The sequence below is a fragment of the Pagrus pagrus genome (genome assembly GCF_965226575.1).
Source record: "Pagrus pagrus genome assembly, chromosome: 7".
Lineage (NCBI taxonomy): Eukaryota > Metazoa > Chordata > Actinopteri > Spariformes > Sparidae > Pagrus > Pagrus pagrus.
In genome coordinates, this window is record NC_140191.1 from 2556864 (window position 1) to 2573701 (window position 16838).

Genomic DNA, 16838 nt, shown 5'->3' on the forward strand with positions numbered 1-16838 from the left:
CGGAGCCTGGCGGTCTTTGTCTGCGTTAAACCCTCTTCCTCCTCTACCCGCCAGCGCAGCACCAACTCAGCACATAGCAACACACCACATGTGTGTGTCTGTGTGAGTGTGGGGAAGTGTGTGTCCATCGATGGAAAGTGAATCTACAGCTACACATACTTTTTTGTATTGTGTGTGTGTGTGTGTGTGTCTTTGTGGGTGTGTTTTTTACATATTCATGTATAAGCGAGGGAGCAGAGGCTTGTATTTGCACATTCCTGTTCTGACCAACACGCATCAGTGTGTGTTAAAAAAAGAATATATGGTTTCTAGTATGCATCTCCACTGACACACGGGTGTGTGTGTGTGTGTGTGTGTACAGTGAGTGTGTTTGGGCGTAAAAGCTGTGTGTTGTGGTAGAGGACGGTCAACGGCAAGCAGTGGTGGCGTAAACACTCACCCTCTCATCACGTGTAAGTGTTGATTGCCCGACCATAATTCAGGCTTCAAGCAGCTGTTGCTATGGTTACATGGAATTAATTAATTAATTACATGTATTGATTTAGATAAACTGTCGACCAGAACTAGTCTGTGCTGATATCTGATTTTAAGATGCCTACCAGTCGATGACAAACGACCACCATAAGCAGCAGGACTAGCATTAGTTTGAATATTAGCATTAGCATCCGTTTTAGGAGCAGAGGTGGCGGTGAGCGCAGGTAACGTACCTGTCCTCATGTTTGGCTGGTGCAGCGGTGAAGGTGTCTGGCTGTGCTTGTGCACTGAACTGTCACACAGTGGCTGTTGGACCCGGCTCAGTCTGGAACTGATCGCGTCTCATTAATCAGGAATTAATTAAAGCCACGGGAACACGCCGCCGAGCCACGACCAGCGCCCATTTGCTTTGGCACAGGTGTGTGTGTGCGCGCGAGTCGCTTTCCATGGGGATGTGTTTGAGTGTGTGTGGCGGAGCTGGGCAGGCTGGACTAGACCAGAAAGTGTGTGTGTGTGTGTTTGCAGAGTTTTGATTTTGTGTGTGTGTGTGTGTGTTTGCTCGGTGTGTGAGGGAGAGTGTCAAAATGTGGTCAGAATGTGTGTGACTGCATGACATTTGTGTGTGTGTGTGTGTGTGTGTGTGTGTGTGTGTGTGTGTGTGTGTGTGACCATTCGCTGAATAAATGAGGAATGTCCTGTCCAGAACTGTGAGCGCATTTCAGATGAGTGTTAGAGGTGTGCCTTCTCAAAGTGTGTGTGCATGTGTGTGTGTGTGTGTAGGTGTGCATGTGTGTGTGTGCATGTGTGTAAATGTCTCTCATTTCCATGGCCCAATATTTGCCATGGAGCGGAGCCCGGCCTTTAGCTTAATGAAGGAAACTAATCATGTCCTCTGTGATCACACACACTCAGACACACACACACACACACTGCTCTTATTACTGAACACACACACAGAAGACTGCAGGGAGAGAAGAGGAAGAGATGAAGATGGAAGGAGGGCGTGAGAAGGAAGGAGAGAGGGAGGATGGGGAGGAAAGGAGGCATTATGTACCCATAATGCTTCTGTCTGCGGTTTTAAAACCTGTACTTTGTTTTGAGCCGCTGCCAACAGTGAGAGTACTGACCTGACTCTTTCTACTGACACTGATCACTTCTCGCTCTGCTAGAGAAAACACTTAAGCTCTCGGAGGAGCAGGTAATTTCCAGACCTCTAGAAAGTCTATATGTGAACTTTAGGAAAACTGAAATCATTACCTCAGGCTCTGAGTCTGTCATTTCAGGGATTTAACTTTTCCTTTTGCTCAGATCAAAATGTTTAACGTGAGCTTTGCTCAAGGATAATTAGGTTATTAGTGTGTGAACTTGCTTCTGTAGTTTTGGCCATCATGTGTACTGATTACGGTGACACTGAACTCACCAGGGTAATGATTACAATCACCCTCCACTCTGCACGACTTGTTGTTGGTGGGGGCTGACGCAGGAAAATCTTATGTGCACAACTACAGTGAGCACGGTAGGGTCAACGTTAAAGCAGGAAGTCAGTCTGTAAACTGTGGTGAACGTTTAGAGAAACCATTTCACCATTTTCTTTCGTTTCTACTCAACACAACATTATTCAAAATCTAAATTATTGTGTCTCAGTTTATTGTTGTATTGGACTTTTTCTTGCGATATCCAAGTGTTCCCACATTTCAAGAATTAACTTCAGATTATTATTACTGAGCGAGTTACTGAGAGGTCAAAACCATGTTGTCTTTACTTGACTTGTTTATATGAGACAGTTGGGCTCCATCACATTAACAGACAAAGTCTTTGCTGAAGCCAGCTGGGTTTTATTGTTGTTTGAAGGATTCTGGACACGTTTTATTATCTGATGATATGTTAGCAGATGTTAAGATGCTTAAATCAGCTTTTTAACAGATTTAGTTGTGATAAGTCTGTTCAAAATGCAGAAAATCATCTTTGTTGATGAATCTCAAACAACTGAACTCACGTCTCTCTTGAAATCTGACATATAATATTTTAATTATTTAGGTTTTGTTGAAGGATAAATATCATTTAAGTAAAACAGTTTTGTCTTTAAAATGTTTATTATTAATTCTGTGTTGTTAGTCTTTCAGCAGGAGAAGGTGCCACCACACACAGTGAGCTGGGACTGTGAGTGTGTGTGTGTGTGTGTGTGTGTGTAAGCATGTGTTCTCAGTCTCGGCTCAGTAGCTACTGACCCACAACGAGGCCCTCAGTGCCGCACACACACACACACACACACATGTGCGCAGCAACACAGTAAGTTTTTATAGTTAGTGACAGCTGACGAATCCCCTCGCCCTGACCTCTCACCTCTGGCTCTGCCTTCTGTACCCCCCAGCTAATTGACACGTCTCCTCTGATAAACTCTCTCTCACACACACACATCCCCCTAAACACACACACACACATCGACAAAAGCTTCACCACAATCCACATAAAACAGATGAAAAAAATATTTTAAGCAAAGAGAAAAGGCAAAAAAACACGAGTAGGACATCGTTATGAACCATTATACAAATCAATATGAATCTACAGTACATCAGAGATTAAGGCTGGTTTATCATGCAGTCTGCATACAGCATGCTTTAAAAGATTATTTCTGCAGTGCACGTTATTATTTCACATTTGTCATGCATGAGCTGGTATTTCAGTGTGTGGCGCACAAACTAAACAAACAGACTTCAGGAGTCGCAGTACTGTCGGCACAGAAATATCTGGAAAGGAGCCGCTAGAATCTGTTTGGGAGAGGGAGGCCACTTTTAAAAAATACTTGGCACGTGATCGGATCAGTAGTAGGAGAGCGCTACCACCAGAGAGCCCGTTGATAAATCAAACTACTGAAGTCAGCTACGCTAAACTGTTGAGGAGCCGCCAACAGTCGCTTCTCTGGCTGGTAGTCACACTGAAACCAAGCATGTAGCTGCCATTAGTTACCTTTAGGACACTAATGAAGCGCTTGAAGATTGGCAAGATGGATTCATGAGATCGTGTGATCTTGCGAATCCAGCTGCTGGACAGTTTGACCTGAGTGTTTCAGTCCTCTGATGACAGGCTTGTGGTTTTACTCACACTGTGCGCGTGAACAGGACCTTAAGTGGTAGCGATGCTTGATCTGCAAAGGATTGTTCTGAACAACTCAGAAGTAAACCACAAATCCTGCTTCTGATGGTGCTGAAACAAACACCTCATCTGCAAACAGCCTGAGCCGGAGAACAGGAGAGCTGCTGCAGGAGGGAGGTGCGATCACACATGATGATGTGCAAAACTTAAGTACATATAAAAAGTTAATAGCAGGGTGCATAAAGTCAAGCTAATCCAGGTTAAGGCCCGGGAGCTTACAGACAGGTGAAACATGTACGGTTCACTCACTGGCTTGTTAAGTGCAAAGTACAGTAATAAACACAAGGAGCAAAATAAAGAAAATGAACTCGACACTTAAAGCTGCTTTCATTCATCTGTTTGGCATCAGAACAAGCTTAAAACACGTCTGACATATTGTCATCATATTAAGTTGTTTTGGTAAACGTATCTGCCAATATTCTCCTTTAAGCTCTGGTTTGGTCTCCACCAAGTCTCTAACTTTGTCTGCCTGCTGTTCGGTGCCGAGGAGGACGTGCACACTGGGTTCATTTCTGCAAACTGTCTCTGATTCCTGCATTTTTTAGTCCTAATGTAAGTGAGCAAACATGGAAGCAGGAGAGAGAAAATGAGCAGAGGAAACAGAGGACGAGTGATGAGGAGGCGTGCGGTAGCAGCTCCGGTCCCACATGTGTTAGTTATTGGATTTTGCATGAGACAAGCAGAGAGGGGTAAAGAGAGACCTACACTTCCCAGGCCGCCGGTGGAAAAGTATACTCTACAATTCATTGCTTCCTTCTCGCCAAATTAAAGGTCCCTTGTTAAAAAAATGGGGGAAAGGGTGGAGGGGTGAGGGGATTCAAGGGGCAACAAAGGGGGGCTTTTATTACCGAGCAAAACAGCCCCTGATCGCCCCTCGTCTGTACGACTCTGCACGATGAGAGCAGAGACTTTACAGTTTGTGATAAGTGGCTTCAGTTTGTAAGAGCAGTTGTTTTGCTCTTGAACAGCTTTAAGTTTTTCTGCTTTTTTTTGCTTTTCTTTGTAATTACATGTTCAGAAACTCCCTATTAATTAATTCTGTAAAATGATGCAAGTCTGTATGGAGACAACCTGCAACAGATCTTTTTTGTTTTGCACCAATTTATGTTATGCCCTCACTAAAAAAAGATATGTTAATCTTTATCTTATCTTAAAGAAATGTTATTTCATCTATCATAAATGTATTCAACTTTACTTTTAGCAAGAAAGAACAACAAAAGAAACAATCACTGTAGTAAAGAGCTGTTAGAAGAAGCGTGTTTTGGTTCCCAGTCGCTCAAAATTAAGAAAAACCTTCTGTGAATAACGCAGAATATTTATTTTACTGACAGAGTGGTAAATTTAGCTTATTTTACTAATCAGCCTGTCCTGTTCTGTGGTTGCTTCCAGTCCACGGAAAGTCAGAAGAAGTCCAGCAAAACCAGTTAAAATGTTTTGAAACCATTTTTAAAGCGGATTAAGCGAACCACTAGCAACCTTGATGTTGGAACACATTAGCCCAACCGCTAACCATCATAAAGGAGGAATGCATGAGCGCCGACCTCCGAGTGCTGTAATGATGGAAGACATTAGCATAACCGCTAGCAGCCACAAGAAGTGAATCTGTGGGTCTCAAAGCTGTTATGTTGGGATACATTAGCCAAACCATTAGCTTTTATAGTGTGTGTGTATTAGGTTAATGCTAATTTTCGTGGGCATGAATCGTCCATCTACTTCATGACAGTCAGCATGAGTTGGAAGTGGAAAATTCATGTCCATGTACAAGAATCCTAAAGGTTACATATCGTCAGTAATTCATAAACTGATTTTTGTTATTATATAATGGAAATCATCTTTCCCTAAACCATAACTGAAGTGAATCCTATAGATTAGATTAAATTTTGTGATTGTTTAATGAACTGAAATATCTTTTTCTAACCTTTTGGATGCAAACCCTGGATTCTGGTGCAATTGTCGTGGACTTTGGACATCCTGTCCGACTCCGATATTAAGCCTTTTTCTCATTATTGGTTTCAGTAATTTTTCTGTTAGATTGCCCACAACACTATCTGATTGGTAACACATCACATATAATCAATAAACAATAAAAAATGTCATCATCCCCTTTTCGCTTTCATGTGGTGTTGTTACGAGGCGTGGCAAAGCTGACGTCACACAGGCGACACTGGGTCTCCAGGAAGCAGCGAGGTCCAAAAATACACCTGCGATCGCCACTTTAATGAAGGGATAGTTTCAAATGTCTCAACATATCTTAAAAAGTATTGGATATTATCACGTTTATGTTTGGCTCCAACACACTCACACTTCTTTTATAAACTATCTGCTTCAGTAATTATCAGGATTTAAGAGTGCACGCTGCTCCACTATGTTATTCTGACAGTCAACCGATCCAACTCTTTTCACAGGATATTAAAACATCAAGTGCACAAAGTTATGGGGTCCAAACCTTGTATAGCTGAACCGACCCATGAAATGTATGAACAGAACTGGTAGCTACCATAAAAATACATTAGATTAACGGTTATATCCCGTAACGTAGCTGCCGTGGCCTTAATGTGAAAAGCAGCAGGGGGTGTGAAGGCCGGGTTCCTCCCCGCTGGAAGCTGCACTTCCTACACGGGCCTCCCAGAGGAAGAGCGTTCATTCCTTCTGGAAGGTTCCCCCAGGAGCCGGAGTCTGAATGGACACTACCGCAAAAACACTGCCTACTTACCACATGTTACATGACCTGAGGGGACACACACACACACACACACACACATCTGGGTTTCCACCTCTGAAAGACTGTCGGGTTTGTTGATGGTTATCGTAGCTAGAATAGTTCCTGCCTCTCCCAGCTCTGTCTCTAACCCCCTCCTCCTTCTCTTCCCCAAATCTCCTTCCCCTTCTCTCCCTCCCTCTGTGTCTCTCTCAGCCATAATTTACAGAACTTATCAACACGCCTTTGATTAATTGGATTGCTTCGATGAAACTCCCTTTTTACGTCATGCTGGCCTAATAAACAGTTGAAATATTTTCCCCAAAGTACCTGCTGTTATTCCAGTTCAAATATCGCCACCTTGTACGTAAAGTGAAGTCAACCTTTTCTATTAAATGTTCTCTGCAAAAAAAAGAAATGAAATGGCTTCCTTCAGTGATAGTGTTTTGAAGGTTGGGGAGCAGAAAGTCCATCAGAGCTGGTTGTCAGGACTTAACGGCTGTTGTACTTTCCGTAACTGGGTGCAACAAGTCCATCAGCATTACTCCACCCTGGTACCAAACCAGGCAACAATATTTGGACCGTTGTCCTCATTGCTATCTGTAATCACCACGAGCATTAGCCTCCGGCCAAGAATAGCTGATCAGATAATGCCGTTGCAGAGACATTAGCGGAACATTACACACACATTAAACAGCCAAGCATCTCATCAGCGCTCCGTCAACACAGCCGGGGCCAACAAATAGCTCCGGAGATGGCGTGATAGCCATGCGGTGGGGATTTTGTTGGCACGCACGAAGCTTTGGAGTTACAGTACAAGAGCAAGTGTTGCCACCTAAAAATGTTGTTGACAAGCTACAAGCCAGATTAAAGGCAGTCAGGAGGTCAGAGTGATGGTGGGATCACCTTCTATTTGCGACTCAAATCAATTCTTTTGTCGCTGGCTTAACGACACTGATGTCATGTTCCCACTATTGTTTCAATTTGGGGGTTTTTAACAACCTGAGGAGGTTTACTTTCTACTTTTAAATTCATTTTAAGTATGTTTTTAGATGAAATATCTTTAAAGTTGTATTTCTCCAACAAAACTACACCTTTGCAAGGACAAAACATGTAAAAAATAATAAAATAATAAATGTTGCAACCTTTTTTTATTATAAATCCTAGATACAGACTCATTTCTTGTCCAAGAATTTCTCTCAGTTAAGCTACAAACTGAAAAGACTGCATGACAGATTTGCCACTGGCTGATTATTTGTTGCTTCTTTGACACATATGATGAAGAAATGGGTTTAAAGAACGTGCAGAGCGGTGATAAGTTGGATTTGGTGAGCGCAAACTTGACAAACTGTTGGATTTCAGGGAACTCACATTGACGTCCAGTCGGATTTATTGGCGGCTGACAAAACATTTGTATGTGCTGAGGCTCGACACCCAGTTGGACTCGAGGAGCGTACACGTGACGAGTTGGAGGAAGAAAAGCAAGCTGTTTTATTTTGAGCGCACACGTTTGACATGTTTGACTTGGGGGACACGCGCTTGGAAACCAGCTGTAATTTGGTGAACACACCACAGCAATTAAAATGCCATGTAAGCCCCTGATGAGGCAAAAATATAAACTCTTGCGGCGCTCTAACATGCAACTAAGTTTGAAAACATAGAATTGGAGCTTTTTTTTCAAATTACCAAAAACCAACCCCCTGCTGAATTGAGAGATGAAAGACTTCCTGTAAGTCCTGATGCACGTGTTGACTTGTTAAACCAGCAGTTACAATGCTGAATGATGATCTCAATCAGTGCACTTCAACCAAAAACGTTATTTTGGAGGTGATGCATATAAAATTTGCATTAAAGTCCCACTCAGCTTAAGTCATTCTGCAGACAATTATGACAAACATAATAAAATTCAAGTATTAAGCACAAGAAAGAGGATATCAGTGAATGTTCATCCCAACGAGCTGAAGCCAGTGAGCTGTGTTACTGGCTGTACTGGTCAGATGTGGGAACAGTGTCGACCTTAATTTGCATTAGGAGCAAGACAGGAAACAAACAGTTTAATAGAGGAGCTGCTGTGTATCCTCTCAGGTTTAACACACACACAGACAAGTCACAGACACTTCGACTTTCCAACAGCATAAACTAGATTTTAAGTAACAGTAAGTTACTTAAGTTACACAAGTTAACACAGCATTAACAATCTAAAACTCACAATATGTGAAAGGTTTGTCAGAGAGCTTTATTTTGAAAGTCTGAAGGGCCGTCCACACCGAGAACAATCACTATAACAATAAACTATCAAGATAACGATGAACACCGAGCACCGATGGCACCGAGCACGATGGATATTAGCACGTGTTCCTGCTGTATAATGCACAGAGAAAACCACACAGGGATATGGTTTTTACGAAACTCTTCAAAGATGACAGGAGAAAGGAGAATCCAGCAATCAGTAACAAGAGTTGTCGTCTTTTGAAAACAATTTTTATTCACTCTTTTGGCTGAGTCATCATCAATCATCCTGCCTGTCGTCACTACGGAAATCAAAGCAAACTTCAGAGAAGCATCAGTGCCGGAGATCATCTGGCAGTATGTCTCCCGTGCTGTAGAATGACGTTTTTTAAATACACGTTATATAAGAGTTTAATAAGTTGTATAAACATCCAAGACTGAGTTATTAGAGCAGACCATCTAAAAAGTTACTCTCGATCAATTAGCTTACATAAAAGAGGTCAGCTACGGTTAGAAACCAATAATAAAAGCACTCCTGCGTCATCATTGTATCGGAGAATATCCCTTAAAATCAAGATACTGTAAGTGATCGTCCTTTGCATTCCCAAAGATCCCAAATACATTGTGGACAAAGCAATCCATTTATAATTATTGTTTAAGTTATCGTTCTTGGTGTGAACCGCCCTTAACTGGAAGTTGCATATTTATTATTGCAAACTTGTGCAAAACTAGAGGAGTGAGTAGAAGATCTAAGACCAAAGCAGCTGTATTTGGCACATTTATAGTGAGAACATGTTGGTTATATTCAAAGTGATGTGGTCCAAAAACATTTAACAAGCTAAACTCTTCTATTGTTTTTTCAGAGTTACAGTTTTACTTGTTAAAAACTTTTTGGTACATGAAGATTCACTGACTTCATTAAACTTTTGCACTTTGAAACGAGATATATTACACACACATGTCGACTCTTCCAACAGCCTGCAGGTTTGTGTCAGCATCTCCTGTAATGACCACACCTACTTTTACACACTATAAACACTATAAAACATCACACACACTCACACGCATGCACACTTCAAGCGGACACACTTACAACATTCAAGCGCAGTTTCAAAAGCTTTCCATCTGCAAGGACACTTAGCGTGTGTGTGTGTGTGTGTGTGTGTGTGTGTGGCGATGGACAAACAAGGGGTCATTTTCTGTCTGTGTTTTTATTCGTGGGGGGCGAGCCGGGAATAGAGAGCTCTATCTGTCACAGACATCAACACATACACACACCCGTCCATAACAGAGATCTATGGGTCAGAAATTCTGGCCATGGCCCGGGAGGATCCTGCTCAGGAAGAGGAACCCTGCCCGCTGTGTGTGTGTGTGTGTGTGTGTGTGTGTGTGTGTGTGTGTGTGTGTGTGTGTGCAGAAGCTGGATGTGAATAGCAGCCGCAGTATGTGACAGTAAGCTGATAGCTCTGTTCGCTGTGTTTCTGTAATCTGACAGACAGACTCACACAGCAGGACTGTGTAATTCAGCCGTGTCAGTACAAGTCTCCTCCGGCCTCTGAACACCGACTCTCAGCGAGGCTCATTACCTGTGAACCCTCACTATGCTCCTGATAACACAACTCCCCTGAGAGGCAGGGAAAAGGATGGAGTGCATATTATATGTTTGTACGAGTCCTTCGTTTTATCCACATAAAAAGAAGGATGTGACTGTACATGTTCTATAAATCAGAGTGTGGATGTAAGACCTGAAACTGACGTGAAATTAATTAAAATAACTTCCTGAAATAGACACCAATAGACTCAAACATGCCTGTGGGCAGATCTTATTTATTACCTTATGGTTTGACTTTTTGATTGCCAAAATATAACAATTATCAAGATAGAGTTTCCGTTTAAAGGTCATTCTTGTCAGTTTGAGCCTCTGAAACCCCTTTTCAGCTATGATTTCTTTTAGGGGGAACTGAGGCAGCAGGGTCTCAATTCAGGTCCTGGCCCCAAAATAATACTTTTTAATGGGGGCAGATTTGTCTAATTTGTCAAACACAAACCTTGAGGCTGGTGCAAGATCTGTAAAGCTTTCATTCAAGTCCAAGGTGACATCTTTTAAAGGTGTTTGTTTCGTTTGACCAGCAGTCCAACCTCCATTTTCCTCAAAAACAGTTGCAGATATATTTCCTGTTGATTGAAGCATTTTGGTGGACTGATTATCGGCCTGGCTGAGTACGTTTAAATTTGTATACAAATATTATACACATAATTAAACAAAAAGCAAAAGATAACATGTTAACAGGACCAATAAAAAACAATGAATACTGCCTGGTTGGTAAACAGCCTTATTGTATCACAGACTAATATACTTTCAGGCTTTAAGGCTGCACTGTTGCAGGTTGATCACTGACCATCCCAACCCTTAGAAATCACCTCTCTAACATGCTTCTCTTATCCTTTTTTTTCTGGAGATGATCTTAGACTAAGTCAATAATGCAGCTTTCATTTGGATTCACCACCTAATGGATAAAGCTAAAGCTCGGGCTAATACACAGAGGACATTACTAATGGTTGAAGGCTGATAGCTAATGGTAACTGCTAATATGTGCAAGATGCAACACTGACTGACTGGCTGGCTGAGTGACGCTGATACACAACAGAGGATGCTAATGACTGGTTGATGCTAACATGCATGAGATGGACCTGGGTCAATGTTAGTGACCACTTGCTGTTAGCACAAAGCTGCAGTGGACGTAATGAGACCACTGACCAGCGGCTGACCCTGGATCTGATGAGCGAGACCCAATGTGAGGTTAAAGTTCAAATGTATCCCAGCAGCAGGATAGAAAATGAGTGTGTGTTGTAGCTTTATATGTATGAGCCTTACTGGTTTAAATATAAGAAACTGCATGGTCTGTGTTGTGTGTGTGTGTGTGTGTGTGTGTGTGTCTGCATCGAGTTGTGTGTGTGTGCGCTCTGGAGGGTGTCTCTGATCCCAGGTGGGCTGTAGAGGTGGAGCAGAACAACAAAAAGGGATGCAGCGCCAGGAAAGAGGAGAAGGAAGACACTCTCCCTTTCATCTCTCTTTCATCCCTCCTGTTCAAGCCGAGGAGAGAGAGTGTGCTCCGCTCACTTCTCTCTCTCTCTCTCTCTCTCTGTGTGTCTCACTCTCAGATGCCTTTTGATGCCTTTCAAGTCGACTAAATGTGCTTTCTGGCTGCCACGCACCAACAAAAAGGTCTGCATGTACAGTATGTGTGTGTGTGTGTGTGGTGCGGGGTTTGGCGTGGCGCCTAATTACTTTAAAGTCACAGACAGGTAGGCGGAAGGTGCATGCGTGTGTGACTTTGTCTGAAAAATAAGAGCTTTGAACTGATTTGTTCTCCACCACCTTGTTCTCTGGTTTTTATGGGAGTTGTGAGCTGCCCACGACACCCAAAGGCTTTTTTGTTTTCTGGCATTATGCCACCATTCAGACAGAAACACTCTACTGTACGTCTGGGGCCCGATTCAAACTGTGGACAGGATCACCACTAATGCACTGGCACGACCGAGCTGATGTACACTGTAGAAGCAAAAATAAAAATACGTTTTCCGGAGCATGAAATGTTAAATCGTTAATGGGTAAACGAGGAACTTCTGTTTTGGGCTGATCCAATAAATTACCTGACAAATTATATTGCCATCAATAGTATCAAGACGTCTTGTCAAGATGGAGCTGTAAGGCCTCACTGTCTCACCTTGAACTACACACCTCGATGTAGCCGTCTGTGCTGCATCCTTGCTTAAACAAGCTGCTGAGGAGTCAAACCACCGACCCTGTGATTACTCAAAGACCTAGAAAATGTGAATGTGCTGTAAAAATGAATTGCTCCCTGCAAACTGTAGTGTAAAGTACAGTAAACTGCAGCAGATTATAGTGATTTATGTGACGTGCTATCATTTTGACTCAAGCCATTAGACTGGGAAGCATCCTTCTAGCTGAAGTGTCCTTGAGCAATACAGAAAAAGCTCCAGGTTGAGAGGAAAATCTCACTACAGGGTTTAATCGCATTAATATTTGCAAAGGCTTCACAAGTTACGGCTTTTTTCTTGTTTTCTCTGTGTGTCAGTGGCTGCAGGACCAGACAAGTCTGGACATGATGTTATCCCCCCCGCCCCTTCCCTCGGCACCAAATAACTTCCCCTGCTCCCTCCGTCCCTCCTTCCTCCTCTCGTTTTAAGTGCAAACCACAGACTTGCTCTGGAGGTTTCCATGACAAACAATACTAATTAGGGATCATTTTCCTTTTGCTTTTTATGGAGGGTGGAACTGAAAGGTAAGAGTGAAGCGAGAGATTGAGACGCAGACATGAAACACTGTTAAATCTACATTTTGATATTCAGCTCAGCATCAACTGATGGACACATAAATCTCAGATAAATATTAAATAACAGTTAACTTGTTGTGTCAACTTTGTGTTTGTGTTGAAGTTAATGCTTCTAGAAATAAAATGGATGTCTCTCACAGTTTGATTCATTACTGATACTGACCTGATTTTGCGGATCCACATTAAAAAAACTGTTAATTTGTCAATATCCTTTAAATATTCAATATTCTGCTATCAGTTATATTCATTCAGTCATGGTGGCCCACTGACTCATAAAAATACAACACAAAAATGATTACAATCAGTTGTTTATATTGCTTTATGCAGATTTCAAGAAAATCTGCCCTCAGCAGAGAATACAGTTGGATCATTACATTCCTATTTTGTCTTTGATAGCTTGGATGATTAAAACTAGTACAATAATTAAAACATGCTTCCACACTTTACAATGCACTGGCATTCAGCAGTACTGTGGGTTAGTCTTCCAGTTGTTGGTTGTTAATACTCAGAGATCACTTCTGGATTTGGAGGAACATCTGCTGGATTGCTGTGTGGTATTAAACAGGAAGAAGATGATTTTCTTCCACCAGAAAAATGGAAGAAAAATCCTTTTGGTGACAGCAGAGGGTGGAAGGAGTGGAACGCCCTAAACAAAGCTGCTTTGACTGAAGAACCAAAGTTCCTGCTCACAACAAGAGTGAACAGGATTTACAGGAAATGTAACTAATTATTTGCTCAAGTCATTTATCAAGAACAAATCCAGAATGTTTCCTGGTTCTCACAGTTTTCAAAATGTGAGGATTTGCTGGCTTTGTCTGTTTCCCATCACTGTTAACTAAGTCCCATTTATTTTTTTGCTTTTTTAATGATATCTGTGATCTGTTAACTTGCATTGGTCTTTACTTTTGATAATTAATGTTAAAAAATATACAATTAATTAAATAAAACTAACAATTACCTGGGATAGGTTACAAGTAGTAGCGATCAAGATCAAGATCAAGATCAAGACTTACTGTTGCAAGCGCTTGTTATAGGCGTTATATTACTGTGTGTGTGCGTATAATGTGGCTCTAAGCTCAGAAAATACACAGCGACACATCTGACACACTGACTGGCAGTATGTGTGTACTCACATGTGTGTATGAAGGTATATGTGCGTATATCTAATGATCCCTGTGTCGCCCTCTCTGTGTCTCACACACCTCCCCTTCTCATTAGTGGCGACGCCTGAGTGGATTAGCCACACTTGCACATGTACACACACACACACACACACATACACACATATACACACACACATACACACACACACACACACACACACACACACACACACACAGTAGATCCCATCAAAGCGAATCTATCCGCCCCGGTTTAGGAAAGACAAACTGTCATAAAACACGGATTTGTCCTCAATGCAAACCAGAAGCCCCTTCTGGCAAGAGACTGGTGTGTGTGTGTGCGCGAGTGTGTGTGTGCGAGTGTGTGTGATATTGACAGGGCCGGAAGCCAGGGAACAATATGTATTTGTTGAATGTGTGTGTAGGTCACTGAGGATATTGTTCTAACTAAGTGTGTGTTATCGTATCTCAGATGAAAGTAATCAGGTTTGAAATTAAATGCGATAACAAAAACAACATGTGGCAGGATGGAAGAAAGAGAACGATATTGAGGTGTCAACGGACTTGATTGGGTTGATTAGGAAAATAAACACAGACAGTTCTGCTCAGCGACCGGACAACTCCTCTTCTGATCTGCCGTGCCTCTATCACACAGACAGTCAGAGGGAGCAGAACCAGATGGATGAAAACATAAAGGGAAGAGCGAGTGAGATGGAGAGACAGCAGACACCGAGTAGAGGATGAGACCGTGTCCAACTCCCCAAACAGAGAAAACAGTGAGTGTAGACCTGGCAACGGTCGGCCAGCAGCGCCGGACGGACTCCCAGCTCTGCTCTCACAACGCCGGAAGACTTTGTCTACAGCAGTAACACTGTGATAATAAAAAAGGATGTTCTTCACTTTGTACAAAGCACAGAGGAGTGGACAGCAGTGACGAATGTCTTAAAGAGCATTAGGGATTTGTTTACAATGCTGTCAACATGTGTAGCTAAATAACTTTCCAAAGAACTTCATGTACATGGGATTAAATAAGTAACAATGGAAGATAAGGGATGAAAATACATACAAACACAACTGTAAGTAAAGTCTTATCTGGTTTTAGTACAGTGGGCAGCCCAGATGTCCTTTACTCGAGCCACATTCTTCAGCCTCCTGGGGGTAATCTATGTAATCATTCCAGGGTTTTCTGGGATTGCCAATAAGGATCCTCCCAGTTGGGCACACCCAGCATACCTCAACAGGAAAGTGCCCAGAAGGCATCTTGACCAGACGCCCAAACCACATCAGCTTTATTGCAGAGGAGTCGTGGATATACCATAGACGGTATAAATTATGGACGGAGCCTCCGGGTCTGAGAAGTGAAGCCAATGAGGAAGTGCCTCAAACCTGCATTCACTCTAATGTCCAGCAGGGGGAGACTCCACCGGCTGTGAAAAGAAGTCAGACTGCAGCTTATGAGAAAATGTCCCTGCTTCTCATTTGATTTATTAACTCAGTTAACAGTTTCCTAATGATTTTATGGTCTCAATCGCTAGTTTAAAGTCTTCTTCAATACAGCACGATGTTGAACAGACGCTACCATGGCGTGTCAGTCTGTCTGACTGGAGTTCAAACTCATGATTTCAAGACGAAGTCAACAGGACATCATCATCAGCAGAAAGCAGAAATCCTGAGGTCACCAAACTCTCTAGTTTTAGATTTTCTTTAGATTCTGTCGATGAAAATCACAAACAAGTGACAAGACGTAAACTTGATTAAGCCCAATGCAACAAGATTAGATGTTGGATGATAGAGACACTGCCAACAGACTGGCCAGTAACATCAGTCCTGGTCACAAGAGACTAACAAGGCACGAAGCAAAGGTCCTAGATGGTGCAACTTGACATTTTACAGTTTATGTTATGTATATTTAACCTATTTTGCATGAACTGAGTGGATCAGTAACGTGGGGACTTTTTGGTGCCAGTTGTTACTGATAGCAAAGGCCAGCTTGGATTTGGTGAGACCCGTCAAAGTGATAACATGACGCGCCAGATGAACCATCTGGAAAAGCGCTGGTAGAAACTGTTGGGAAAAGGAAAGGCACTTTCAAAAATACTTGGCATGTGATTGGACGAACCATCTGTCTATCATCATCTATCACGGCAAAATTCAACTGATCAGATCAACAGTAAGTTCGACCACCGCTTTTGGCCACAAGCACACAGCACGAAGCCTGGCAAGATGGATCATATTATCATGTAGTCTCACAAATCCAGCTGCCTTTGCAAGGCAATCAAAGTGAGACTTATATAGCATAAAGCAAATGTCACAGCAACACAAACAGTGCAGGATAGATGGGAAAAACAATCAACAGAGCTCAAGATTCACCGTGCGCATCTACATTGCATCTGCATCCAAATGTATTGTTTGATTTCATCTTTTGGCACCGACTAGAATCCAAACCATGCTGATTCTGCAGACCGTGAGCCAACGGCAGTCAAAGTGGTATGTACAAATAACAGACAGAGCACTGTGCCGTGAGGGAAAATAGAGGTGGATTACAACAGTGTGACAGACAGTGAACAGATATCAGTGTCAGGGCTCTGGTCAGGATTTAGTGGCAAGCTGGGAGCAATGCTGCGGATGTACTGCTGGAGTGATGTATTTTGACACGGGTCGGTTGGAAAAGTGACAAGGTGAAGCAGAGCTGATGAATCTGAGAGCTGGAGAACATTCAGCTCCATATAAAGACATAAAGGAGGGAGGGAGACAAGATGACAGCACAGTAGAAAGAAGATTAGGAGTAATGGAGGAGTTTGTGCC

At 42.4% G+C, this 16838-nt stretch overlaps 1 protein-coding gene across 4 annotated transcripts in view; it reads right to left on the bottom strand.

The window, feature by feature from the left end:
- The window catches only part of bbs9 (Bardet-Biedl syndrome 9), a 163444-nt gene that overhangs the window by 40251 nt on the left and 106355 nt on the right, over positions 1-16838 (bottom strand). Inside the window, exon 22 of one of the 4 annotated variants that reach the window (XM_084358633.1) lies at positions 13203-15460. The exons of 2 other annotated variants lie outside the window; for them this stretch is intronic. In XM_084358633.1, coding sequence (XP_084214759.1) covers positions 15426-15460 — 35 coding nt within the window. In that variant the 3' untranslated portion in view covers positions 13203-15425. Of the gene's footprint in view, positions 1-13202; positions 15479-16838 lie in introns of those variants that run through there. One more of the 4 variants, XM_084358634.1, reaches the window with a different exon arrangement.